The following is a 13,347-nucleotide window of genomic DNA, read 5'->3' as shown; positions in this document are numbered from 1 at the left end:
TCCCTATGCATCTCATGATGTGTCGGGCATAGACCTACGGCTCTGATTGACTCAGGTGTCTAAGGCCCTTCCCCTGGGTGGGGCTTTAGGTGCCTGAGCCACGCAGGAAGGGGAGGGCCCACCATTTTGAAGAGGCGGGCCTGCCGGCAGGAGGGATTGGGCATCCCTCCTGCATACAGAGTGGGGTGGGGGGTGTCCCATCCGTGTAGCAGGAGGGAGTGGGCATCCCTCCTGCTGATTTTTTTTTTTAAGTGCAGGGGTCGGGGTGGAGGGAAGGGAAGTGGAGGCACCCTCCGATGCCTACCTGAAAAGTAGGCATGGTTAGGGATGGAAAATAGACATGGTTGGCTAAGGCATCACTAGGCATCTGAGTTAGGTGCCAGTAAATTTGGCCAAGTAAAACCTGGCCTAATGTACCGATACCTACCTCCAGGATACCTAGCGACATTTAAGCACACCTAAGTGCCACTAAGTGAGATTCTATAAATAGTGCTTAGCAGTTGATTGACAACCATGCCGAGCAGCCCATAGGTTATAGAATAGGGTGCAGGGCAGATCCGCACATAATGCCTAAATACTACCAATTAAGTGCTTTCTAACCCCCAATAACTGATTGTTATTGTCTAATTAGCTAATTGGTTTGTGCCCAGATCTGCAATCCATGCCCAAAATTGTGCACCCAACTTTGGAAGACCTATACAGAATCTGGCAGCAAAAGGGAAAAGGTCTGGTGATCTGATCACCAGACTACAGTGACTGGGAGAGGGAGGCATCAACCTGATATCTCATTTTTACTCCCCCAGTAGTACGAGCCCTTGTGGAAAACAGTAAAATAACGCATCGTGTGTGTGCACATTCTTCTACCCTGTAAAATATAGAAAGAGACAAATCCAAAGAAGATTTGCAGAAGGAGGAGGAATTACTGCAACAGATTCATAAGCTCGTAGAGACCCGGGATTTCCTGGTGGATGATGTTGAATTTGAAAGGCTGAGGTAATTAACAAGCAATGACTTGTAATATTTCAGTGTACTCTAATTCACCAGTTCTTTATATCGTGGGAGGGCTTATTCCTAATTGAAGAGTAATAAGTTATTGTATGTCATCTGAAATAGAAATGTCTGTTTTGAAAATTAATTGCTGCAAGATTTGTTTTAGAGAGTGCTGGCCCTGAGCCCTCACCTTTGTTTCAGTTGTACCTCTAAGTTTGAAATAGAGAATGGCATTGTGACAGAATTCATCACTGTTCCTTTCCCTGTGGATAACCGCGGGAAACCGTCCCCATGTCATTCTTTAAGGAGAGAGGGAAGAATAAGAGTATAAATGAGCACAACCACTGACCATCAAGCCTTGAATTAAAGAATGCTGGTGTAGAAGGACTGAGGTTGAGATAGGCTCTAGAGAATGACAGTTTCTGGTATCCAGAGCAGATATTGTGATGTCATAATGTTCCACCAATAAGAGCCAAGCTTATCAGTGATGTCACAATGGCTTCATTATCTTATACTTGGCTCACATAAGAATCAGAGTATGAACTGACCCTCAAGCCTTGCATTGAAGAATGCTGATGTAGAAGGATTGAGTTTGAGATAGACACTAAAGAATGGCACTGAATGGTTTCCGATGGTTATCCATGAGGATGGGAATGGTGATGAATTATGTCATCATGTCATTCTCTAGTTTGAAATCTTTGGCATGCTTCCCTTACCTAGAATGGCAAGTAATGAGTCAGTCATTAGAATCTCAGAGAGAGCGGGAGCCAGAAAGCCTTGAGCATGTGCAGATGCTCAAAGCCCAGCAGAGATCAGTGGCAAATAGCAGGCTTTTTCACAGTAAAGGTTTGGGCAGGCAGGCGGGGGGGTGATACCTTTCTAGGGGTTGAGGTGGGCGAAGCTGGTTCCTTGGGGTGGGGTGGAAATGCGCCATTGGCCCAGAGGTAGGGGGCTCTTCTTGGGATGGGGTGGGATGGAAGCACACTAGTGGCTTCGGGGGGGGGGGGGTCTTTTTGGGATGGGATGTGGTTGAGTGGAAGCGTGCCAGGGGAGGGGGTGGGATTTGGGGATGTGGAACGATTCGCCTGCGTTTCCATTCACTCCTATGGGGAAATTTGCTTTGATATACGAGCAATTTGGTTTACAAACATGCTTCTGGAATGAATTATGCTTGCAAACCGAGGTTCCACTGTACATATAATTTATTGTTTCTGAATGTCATAAGAGCTTGAAGACTTAAATTGCTGAAACACAGACCATGTTGGATCCTAATATATTGCTGTATATCACCTACAGCTGAGTACAGTACTTTTTTCAAATAATTTATATTCCGCATATCCTACAATTCTTTGCGGATTACAAATTATTCAGGTACTCAAGTATTATTCCCTAACTGTCCCGGCGAGCTCCCACTCTATCTAATGTACCTGGGGCAATGGGGATTAAGTGACTTGCCCAGGGTCACAAGGAGCAGTGCAGGATTTGAACTCACAACCTCAGGCTGCCGAGGCTGTAGCTCTAACCACTGCACCACACACTCCCACAGTAATAAAGCTACTTTTTAGACTTTTTGAATAAATCTATTCCTAAAAATTAAAATTGCTACTAAAAATTCCTCCATTCATCCAGATTACTGTTTTTTTTGTTCCACTTTTCTTGTATCCTTCGTTGTGTGGAATTTTTGTCCCCCTTTTTTTCTGTCCTGTAGATGAGGCTCCCATCGCATATTCTCAGGGTGTAGGTGTCCAATTTTAGAACTGCCCCTATAGGTCCTTGTTAAAGAAATAGAAAAAGGCCTAAACATCTAGGTTTCCCCTTCCTGCAGGACAGTTTTTGCAACCCTAATGTTCTCATATAACAAGCAGACAAAACATAAGAACATAAGAATTGCCGTTGCTGGGTCAGACCAGTGGTCCATCTTGCCCAGCAGTCCACTCACAAGGCAGTCCTTAGGTCAAAGATCAGTGCTCTAAATCAGTGTTTTTCAACCGCTGTTCCGCGGCACACTAGTGTGCCGCGAGATGTTGCCTGGTGTGCCGCAGGGCCGCCGGGCCCGGAGCTGACAGGGGGCCCGAGGCAGGGGCGCCAGTAGCTCACCAAGGCAAAGTGAGTCGATCACCCAGGACTCACTTTGTCTTGGCGATCTAATCTATTGAGCCGATAAGTCTTCTTCTCCCCGACGTCAATTTTGCAGTCCGAGAGGAAGTTCGGGCCAGCCAATCGCTGCCTGGCTGGGCGGAACTTCCTCTCCGATTGCAGAATTGACGTCAGGGAGAGCATGCGTCGGCGTCGGCTTTGGGGCCTGTTATCCATTGGTGGGTCCTGTTCCCCGATGGCAGCGGCAGTGGCAGTGGCTTGGGGAACGGCAGGGAGAAAGAAAGAAAGGGGGCAGGCAGGGAAACAGAAGGAAAGAAGAGAAACAGAAAAAAAGAAAGAAAGGTCAGGGAGAGAGGAAGAAAAAGTTGGGGGAGGGAATGAGGTGTGGAGGAGAGAAAGCATACAGGCTGATAGAAGGGAAGAAAGATTGGATGCACAGTCAGAAGAAGAAAGTGCAACCAGAAATCACCAGACAAGGTAGGAAAAATGATTTTATTTTAAATTTAGCAAAGTGGAGGCAGTATTACCACAGTTTTCAAAGGAATTTGCCCAAATAACTTAATAGTTAACTGGGTAAATTCCCAGAGATGAAAACTTCCCTTCATTTACTATGCACAGTTCTGAATTTATATCTGCTGTCTATATTTTACAATATGGTCACCTTTTACTAAACCGCAATAGTGGTTTTTAGCGCAGGGAGCCTATGAGCGTCAAGAGCAGCGCTGGACATTCAGCGCAGCTCCCTGCGCTAAAAACTGCTATTGTGGTTTAATAAAAAGGATGGAGGGTATATTTGTCTATTTTTGTATGCTATAAAAATCAAATACAGAGAGAGACTGAGAGCTGTTGACGAAGAGCTACGTGTGTGTCTTTCTTCGATTCCAGCCAGAATATCAGCTTTGTGTTCAGCCAAACAGGCCCAGGTTTCGCACTGAATAAAGTATTTTATAATTTTTATAATTTTTATTTCGTAATAAAGTAATTATAAAATACTTTCTTTGTGTTTATTTGATTCCTATTCAAGAGAATTACTTTATATATAGTCAATATAGGCAGAGAGTTAAATTTTTTAACATTTTCTAATGGTGGTGTGCCTCGTGATTTTTTTCATGAAACAAGTGTGCCTTTGCCCAAAAAAGGTTGAAAAACACTGCTCTAAATGAGTCCAGCCTCACCTGCTTACGTTCCAGTTTAGAAGGAACTTGTCCAACTTTGTCTTGAATCCCTGGAGGCTGTTTTCTCCTATAACAGACTCCGGAAGAGCTTTCCAGTTTTCTACCACTCTCTGGGTGAAGAAGAACTTCCTTACGTTTGTACGGAATCTATCCCCTTTCAGCTTTAGGGAGTGCCCTCTCGTTCTCCCTACCTTGGAGAGGGTGAGCAACCTGTCTTTATCTACTAAGTCTATTCCCTTCAGTATCTTGAATGTTTCGATCATGTCCCCTCTCAGTCTCCTCTTTCAAAGGAGAAGAGGCCCAGTTTCTCCAATCTCTCACTGTACGGCAACTTCTCCAGCCCTTTAAACATTTTAGTCGATCTTTTCTGGACCCTTTCGAGTAGTACCATGTCCTTTTTCATGCACGGCAACCAGTGCTGGACGCAGTACTCCAGGTGAGGGTGCACCGTGGACCGGTACAGTGGCATGATAACCTTCTCCGATCTGTTCGTGATCCCCTTCTTTATCATTCCTAGCATTCTGTTCGCCCTTTTCACCATCACCACGCATTGCGCAAACGGCTTCATTGACTTGTCAATCAGAACTCCCAAGTCTCTTTCCTGGGAGGTCTCTCCAAGTACCGCCCCGGACATCCTGTATTTGTGCATGAGATTTTTGTTACCGACATGCATCACTTTACACTTTTCCACGTTGTTCCTCATTTGCCATGTTGATGCCTATTTCTCGAGCTTGATTATGTCAAGTTGCAGATCTTTGCAATCCACCTGTGACTTCACTACTCTGAATAACTTTGTATTGTCTGCAAATTTAATTACCTTACTCATCGTACCAATGTCCAGATCGTTTATAAAGATGTTGAAAAGCACAGGTCCAAGCACCAAGCCCTGCGGCACCCCACTGGTGACGCTCTTCCAGTCCAAGTATTGTCCATTTACCCCCACTCTCTGTTTCCTATGCTCCAGCCAATTTTTAATCCATGTGAGTATTTCACCCTTGATTCAATGGCTTGCAATTTTCCGAAGTAGTTGTTCATGTGGAACCTTGTCAAACACCTTTTGAAAATCCAGATATACAATGTCGACCGTGTCGCCCTTGTCTCTCTGCCTGTTTACTCCCTTAAAGAAGTGCAGCAAGTTCGTCAAACATGATCTGCCTTTGCTGAAACTGTGCTGACTTGTCCTCATCAGCCCGTGTCCGTCAAGGTGATCAATGATGCAGTCCTTTATCAGCACCTCTACCATCTTTCCCGGTACCGAGGTCAGACTCACCGGTCTGTAGTTTCCCGGATCTCCCCTCGCACATTTCTTGAAGATTGGTGTAACATTCGCCATCTTCCAGTCTTCCAGAATCTTTCCTGTTTGATTGACAGATTGGCTATTAGTTGAAGCAGTTCAGCTATGGTCCCTTTCAGTTCCTTGATGACCCTCGGATGGATGCCATCCGGTCCCGGGGATTTATCACTCTTAAGCCTATCAATCTGCCTACATACCTCCTCTAGACTGACCGTCAACCCTGCCAGTTTTCCGTCTTCGTTTCCAGTATATGGTATGCTTTGTATATCCTCATCGGTAAATACAGACGCAAGTTCAGTTTGTTGGCAATTGCTTTGTCCTCCTTTAGCACTCCCTTTATTCCATGGTCATCCAACGGTCCCACCGCTTCCTTCGCGGGTCATTTCCCCTTAATATATCAAAAGAACAGCTTGAAGTTTTTCGCCTCCTTGGCTATTTTTTTTCTCGTTGTCTCTTTTGGCCCCTTATACCGCCTTATGGCACCTGCATTGATGCTGTTTGTGTTTATTCCAGTTTTCGTTCCGTCTTTGACCTGTTCCATTCCTTAAACAAAGTCTTCTTATCTCTGATCGCTTCCTTCACTGCTACAGTGAGCCACGCCGGTTCTTTGCTCTTTTTCCTCTTCGATCCCTTGTTGATACGCGGTATATTAGATTTTGCACCTCGGTGACTGTGTCCTTTTTTCAGTGCTTATCCTCTTCTTAATCTTCTTTCCCACCATGAGTCTCATCCCTTCGTAATTCCCTTTTCGGAAGTTCAGTGCCAAGGCTGTCATTCTGGACCGAAGTTTCTCCCCTGCGTCCAGGTTGAATCAGATCATATTGTGATTGCTGTTTCCCAGCGTCCCTTCTGCATCTACATCTTGTGCCGGTTCTCGCAGTCCATTTATAATTAAGTCCAGAACTGCATTTCGTCTTGTATTTTCCTTGACAAATTGTTCCAGGAAGCAATCGCCTACAGCATCCAGGAATTTGGCCTCCCTAGCGCAGTCGGATGTGCCTAGGTTCCAGTATATCCCCAGATAGTTGAAGTCACCCATGATAACTACGTTGCCTCCCTTGCAGTTGTGTTTAATCTCGTCCGTCATTTCTCCATTAATTTCTTCGGACTGCCCTGGTGGTTGGTAGTAGATGCCAATCTTCGTTTCCAGTCCATTTGTTCCCAGACAGATAGATAAAAATACCTAGAGTACCTGAACATAAATAAATTACCTTGATGGTATTGCAAAGGGCAATATATACTGTAAGTGCCTTAATAAACATAACACACGTTAATCTTTAGTTAAAGGCCCCTTTGATTGTGATCCCTCTGGCGATAAGGAAATACCTGCTGTATTTTAATGTAACGCATCTTGAGCTGCTACTGAAAAAGGAATGAGCTAAATTCATAAATCCAATCTCCTTTGTGAAATGACACAATTACGAGGCACTGCTCGCAAAAGTATGTGAGTTCTTAAAAAATAGCTTACACTAAGAACTGAAATATACAAAATAGATATATTATTAAATAACATTTGCAAATCTATGGAATATGAAATATTTTTCATGCATACTCCCTGAATGGACATTTTATTTCTCTCACAGAGAAAAGGAAGAAGACAAGGAGATGGCTGATTTCCTACAGACCAAACTGTCCAAAAAAAGCCACAAGAAGACAAGTAAGTGCTACTGGATGCTTATGCTGTGTAGAGTATGATCTCAGTCTCAGAAATTTACTGCCAATGCTCGCCAATGTCCTTGCTTCGGGCCAAAGAGATCTTCCCTCTGGCGTTCATAAAATGTTACATACATAGGCAATTTATCACCCCCCCTTTTAAGAAGCCGTGTTAGTCTTTTTTAAAAAAACTTTATTTAGTTTTTAATGCCAACAAAAAGTGCAATACAGTTTACATACAAATAATAATAATCAAATAAGCACTTATAAACAATCAGAATCAATACAAAAAATAAAATTCCCTCCCCCATCCAACATTATCATCAGGAATAATACCAAAACAAAAGATATACCCCCCTCCCGTTCCCCCCCCCCCTCCCGGATGGATCATAGAATTCCTGTGAGCGTCAGAGTTAATACCACCACAGCCGGTGATTAAAAAAAAAAAAAAAGACTAACACAGCTAACCCCTGATCTAGTAGTGCCTTAATCTTTTTGCATCTGGAAACTGCTTTGAATCTTGTTGGGATAGTTTGCAACCCCGGTGCTGTGGGGTAATAGACAGACAGACATACGCTGTTCATAACTCCTGCACAGAAAATTTTGGACAGCAGTTTTGGTCTTCAGCTGTAATTTGGATGTATCATGATCTGTTCCCATGGGAGGTGGGAAATCGGTTTCCCAGAGGTTATTCCTCTCCGCGATGGGGAGTTGAGAAGTTTGGCATAGCTTGAATTGAGGTTAGCATTTCAAAGATAATAACAAGGTCCCTCTCTCCTAGCACCCACTAGAGACAAGAAAATGACTTCTAGAAGCCAACAGACCTTCACACCATATGTGACAAAAACAGGGTTCACCTTGCTGAAGGAATGCTGTGGATTCACCTGCTCCATCATGTAGACAGAACCCCAGGCCTCTTGTACCCACAGTCAGCCTCTGGGTAATGTGCTTCATTGCAATGACTTCTGTGCTTGTCTAGGAAGGTCATGAATTGGAATTAAATTTAGGCAGTGTGTTTAGTATGTAGTGATTAAGGTGGGCATATTCAAAACTTTGAGAAGTCCAAAAACCAGTCCAAGTTGGCACTCGGACGTCCTAATAGCAGGGACGTCCAAGTGCCGATAATCAAAACCAACTTTCTGGATGTTCAGCAGCCCTTCTAAGATGCTCTGCATCCAGAGCTCAAAGGGGCATGTTGAGAGGTGTGTTATGGGTGGCCATTTGGCGGGCTTCAACCTGGACATCCTGAAGCAATAATCGAAGCTTTCCCATTTGGTATTTTAAAGTCTGAACAATATAAATGGTTGCAGTTGAAGTAGGCCATTAAGAGTGGGTTTCCTGAATGGCAAGACTTAAAAACGTATTATAGCTTGCAGATTCTTTCTACCAGACAGATTTAGTAGGACATCAGGCCGCCCAGTGGTACAATTTCTGAATTTTTGAATAAAAAGCCAAAAAATAGTCTTAGAGACATTTGGAGTATTGAGATAAAACAGTATATTTCTGCATCTCGATGGCCACGAATTTGGTCTTGGAGGTTAAAGTGTACAGCGTCAGCATCTATGAGACAAACTTGGTTATTTTTATTGCATAGGATTTTTTGGACCCCAGTTTGTTTACAAAAACTAGATAGTTCCAAGTCTAATAGATGCTGGCATTGTCATAGCGATATAGGGACTCTGGATCATCTATTATATTTTTGTCCATTGATATTTAATTTCTGGAGGTCAATTTGTGGACAAATCAATCTTATTCTTGAATACCTTTATTCCCTTAACTTATGAAGCCATAATATGTGGTACGTTATTACACGTCAAGCCTATTTTGGATAAATAGAAAAGCCGTCTTTTCATGATAATGACGGGAATAGCTATCCAAATGGTTACACACAATTGGAAGAGCCATTTTGGTGGACGAATGTATGTACTACCTATAAGTATGAGAGAAGAATGCAGATTGTTTAGGGTTTAGTAATTCGTTTAATAAAGTGTGGAGCCCATTAACTACATTTATTACTTCTCAATAATAGTCATATATCTCTCTCCTTTTATTAGATTTCCTTACACATCTGGGGGGTGGTAGGGGAGGGAAATGTACTTTGAGTATTAAAATTATTTGTTTATAATGGTATTCACATAATATGTCTTGTATTAATAATTGGGTGGAGGGTGGAGGGGGAGGAAATGATTGTTTCATGTATTACTTATATATTTTAAAGTGCGTTTTAGGCAGTGTTTATGATAAATTAATTGTTTTGCACTGTAAAAGTTTGAAAATCAATAAAGATTTAAAAAATAAAAAAAACAGCTTTCCCAGAATGTTGTCCTAGGCGGGACTTAGACGAATGTAAAACAGGTATAACTTCCCCAAAGGTGCTCAAACAGACAAGAAATAGGGTTACCATATGTGCGGGGAAACCCAGACTTGTCCTCTTTTTAGAGGATCGTCCGGGTGCTCGGAAGAATTTTCAAAAACCAGCAATTTTTTCAGATTTTGGAAATCCTGAGCTCAGAGGCTGTGTCTGGAAGCCTTTGCGCATGCACGGCCATCACCGTGATGACATCATAAGCATGCATGCATGCATGTGATAGCATTGCTTTGACATCCATGCATGCACAAAGGCTTCCAAATGTGGCCTTCGTGCTCGAGGTTAATCTGAGGGTGGGGCTGGGGGAAAATTAGGGAGGAACCAGATTCGTAATGAGGTGGGACTGGGTGCAGAACGGGGCGGGGCCAGGCATCCTCTTTTTTCAAAGAGGAAATCTGGCAACCCTAACAAGAAGACAACTGGATGGTTTAAGGCATGACCCTCCCTTACTCCCCTGGTCATCACGACCCCCTCCTACAACCCAAATAGGACATCCTCTGACATCTCCCCACATAAGAACATAAGAACATAAGAAATGCCTCCGCTGGGTCAGACCCGAGGTCCATCGCGCCCAGCAGTCCGCTCACGCGGCGGCCCAACAGGTTCAGGACCTGTGCAGTAAATTTCTATCTATACCCCTCTATCCCCTTTTCCAGCAGGAATTTGTCCAAACCTTTCTTAAACCCCAGTACTGTACTCTGCCCTATAACTTCCTCTGGAATTGTATTCCAGGTGTCCACCACCCGTTGTGTAAAGAAGAATTTCCTAGCATTAGTTTTGAATTTGCCTCCTTTCAACTTTTCCGAATGCCCTCTTGTTTTTTTATTCTCTGAAAGTTTGAAGAGTCTGTCCCTCTCTACTCTCTCTATGCCCTTCATGATCTTGTAAGTCTCTATCATATCCCCTCTTAATCTTCTCTTTTCTAGGGAAAAGAGTCCCAGTTTTTCCAATCTCTCAGCATATGAAAGGCTTTCCATCCCCTTAATCAGTCGTGTTGCTCTCCTCTGAACTCTCTCGAGCAATGCCATATCCTTCTTAAGGTACGGTGACCAATACTGGACGCAGTACTCAAGATGTGGGCGCACCATTGCCCGATACAGCGGCAGGATAACTTCTTTCGTTCTGGTTGTAATACCTTTCTTGATTATACCTAGCATTCTATTCGCTCTCTTAGCGGCAGCTGCGCACTGTGCTGTCGGCTTCATTGTCATGTCTACCATCACCCCCAAGTCCCTTTCTTGGGCACTCTCATTCAAAAACATCCCCCCATCTCCCCATATCCCGACATCTCCCTACACCTGTACCTTCGGATGACAAATTGGCAGGAGGGAATCCCACTCCCTCTTGCTTATAGGGCCACGTGCTCAGAATGATGGGCCTTCATCCTCCCATTGCATCCCAAGTTCTTGCCTTACAGTTTTAGTGAATACCTGAGTTAAAGAGAGATCAAGTGGCTTATTCAGGATCTCAAGGATATCAGCAGGAGAAGAGGTAGTCAAACTTGATTTTGTTGGATTTCATCCCATTATTCTAATCCATGGGCCACGCCTCCTCTGTTGGTATAATCATCAAGGGACTGGAATATATCCTAATACTATGGCCTAATAATAGTATGCTATACCTTTCCAAAAGAATCAAGACATGTGTTATATAGTTAACAGGTTACAATTTGGCATAATTACAGAACAAGTTTACAATACAAGGTTGTATCCTAACTTGATACAAACTAGGGGTCTAATACCAACAAATATAGAGTTTCTAGGTTAGAATTTGCTAGTTATTCATAACAGTGCATGTTTTCTCAGTACAAGTTTTTATCTTAACTAGACACACACTAGGGATCTACTACTTAGAATCTAGCTGGGTTCTTGGGACCTGGTTTGGCAACTGTCCCAGTATGGAAATCCTTATGTTCCTATGTGAGCCGGGTATAGAACAATCACGCCATTATGACATTACTTCAAGTTTAAATTAAAATTTGATTCCGTCGCTTATCCAATTTCTAAGCGAAATATAAGTTAAATTATATAGGGAAAACAAAAACAAAAACAAAATTATAATAAGATAAAAACAATGCTATTAACAAAGAGATTATGAGTTTGGCTCTTAGGCATTGATGGAATGAGGCATTATGACATCACAATCTCAGCTCTGGAATGTTGCTACTCTGAGTTTTTGTTGGGCACTTGGGACCTGGGTTGGCCACTTGATGGACCTTCGGTCTGTCCCAGTTTGGCAATTCTTAAGTAACTTAACAAGAGGCTACATCTAAACAGTGAGTGTACTGCTCCCTAGAGTTACCACTAGAATTGTACCTGGTGGTGTATCAGCCTTTTGGGGACCTGGAAAAAGTTGTGATATATACAACACATTCTACAGCCTTCCCTTGTTGACTAAATCAGGACTGCAGCAGTTGGCATTTCCTTCTGTACACACTCATCTGACTTTGTATTCCCTATGTTCTTGTCCTTCACCCTTCTCCCTCCCCCCTCCACAGGTCTCCATGAAAAGCAGGACCATGGTTTCCATTAGCTTTGACTTCCATTACGCTTGTGTTTCACCAAGTGCAACCGATGAAAAATCGACATGAATTCATAGGTGGCCAAGATGCATCGGGATCCTGGCTTATCTTCCCAGCACCGCCTAGAATGGTAGACTTCATGGCAAATCCTTTCACCTGTATTGGACTGCACCCTCTCAAGGGTCTTGTAACTGCAACTAGCCTTTCAGTACAATTAAAAACCCTCAGAGAGGTTTGTTTGCTTTGCCTGTTTCGTTTGTAAGAACCTAAACTGTTAAAACTTTGCAAATTATGCTGACCAGATTTCTGTGAGCCTCAGCCTTCCTGCCTTGTTCAGACTCTGCCACTGTTTTTTTCCTGTTTTTGTGTGTCATGTCACTAGTTCTCGTTCATGTGACCAAAGAGTATTTTTGGAAAAGGTACTCGTTACAAAGCTGGTGAAGATGGACTTTTTGAAATATGCATTGGGGGGGGGGGGGGGGGGGGAAGCCCTGCACGTTGTTTCATGAGACTAGGGTCATGCCAGCAGCCTTGGAAATTTGCATGTGGGGCATTTCTGACTCAGTGCACATGATGGAAATGACGGAAATGACAGCGATAAACTGAGTCCAGACAGCAATGTGTTAATGTACGTGCACTTTACATGTTGTGGAAGCCTAACCACTAGCAGTGCTAATGTGAAATTGCTGCTGGAGGTCTCGGCAGCCATTTTGCCAGAGTCAGGGACATGAGACGGGAGCGAGTGGGCATCACCCCTAGCCCATTAAACAGGGAATGGGGGAGTGCTGGGGCTGGATGTTTAAGGTCTTGCCCCTGTTTGGGGAGGTCTTGGGAGAGGCTTCAGGGGAGATACTGTGTTGGTGAGGAGTCAAGTGATGTGCTGCTGGAATGTAATATGTCTGGGTCTCAGGAACAGTGTTTGGGGGGATGTGGTGTTGGAGGGTAATTTATTTGGGGTTTGGGGGATAATGTTGGGAGGGCTAGGTGATGTCCTATCAGAGGGTAATGTGTCTGGAGATTAGGGAACAGTGTCTGGGGGGAGGTTTAGGTGATGACTACCAGGGGGTAATGTACAAGGGGGTGCTGAAAAGTTCTCAGCCCAACCAACTAACTTCTTAAATTCTGAGCATTATTTTGTCACTGTAGCTGAAAAGAGTGTTATCTTATTTTGTTAAGTGCTAATTTGCAAAAAAGTGTAGTTACTTACCTGTAACATAGGTTCTCCGTGGACAGCAGGATAGTCACATCC

General features: G+C 43.5%; 1 protein-coding gene across 4 annotated transcripts in view; it reads left to right on the top strand.

Annotated features, from left to right (window-relative positions):
• Nucleotides 1-12,330, top strand: part of LOC117367771 (bMERB domain-containing protein 1-like) — a 70,968-nt gene extending 58,638 nt beyond the window's left edge. For 3 of the 4 annotated variants that reach the window (XM_033960691.1, XM_033960693.1, XM_033960690.1), the window contains exons 4-7: nt 879-993; nt 7,140-7,213; nt 7,991-8,149; nt 12,075-12,330. In XM_033960691.1, the coding sequence (XP_033816582.1) occupies nt 879-993; nt 7,140-7,213; nt 7,991-8,109 (308 nt within the window). In that variant the 3' untranslated portion in view covers nt 8,110-8,149; nt 12,075-12,330. The remainder of the gene's footprint in view (nt 1-878; nt 994-7,139; nt 7,214-7,990; nt 8,150-12,074) is intronic. The other variant, XM_033960692.1, reaches the window with a different exon arrangement.
• The last annotated feature ends 1,017 nt before the right edge of the window (nt 12,331-13,347 follow it).

This window comes from Geotrypetes seraphini, chromosome 10 (genome assembly GCF_902459505.1).
Source record: "Geotrypetes seraphini chromosome 10, aGeoSer1.1, whole genome shotgun sequence".
Taxonomy (NCBI): Eukaryota; Metazoa; Chordata; class Amphibia; order Gymnophiona; family Dermophiidae; genus Geotrypetes; species Geotrypetes seraphini.
This window is presented reverse-complemented; position numbering and strand designations above follow the sequence as displayed.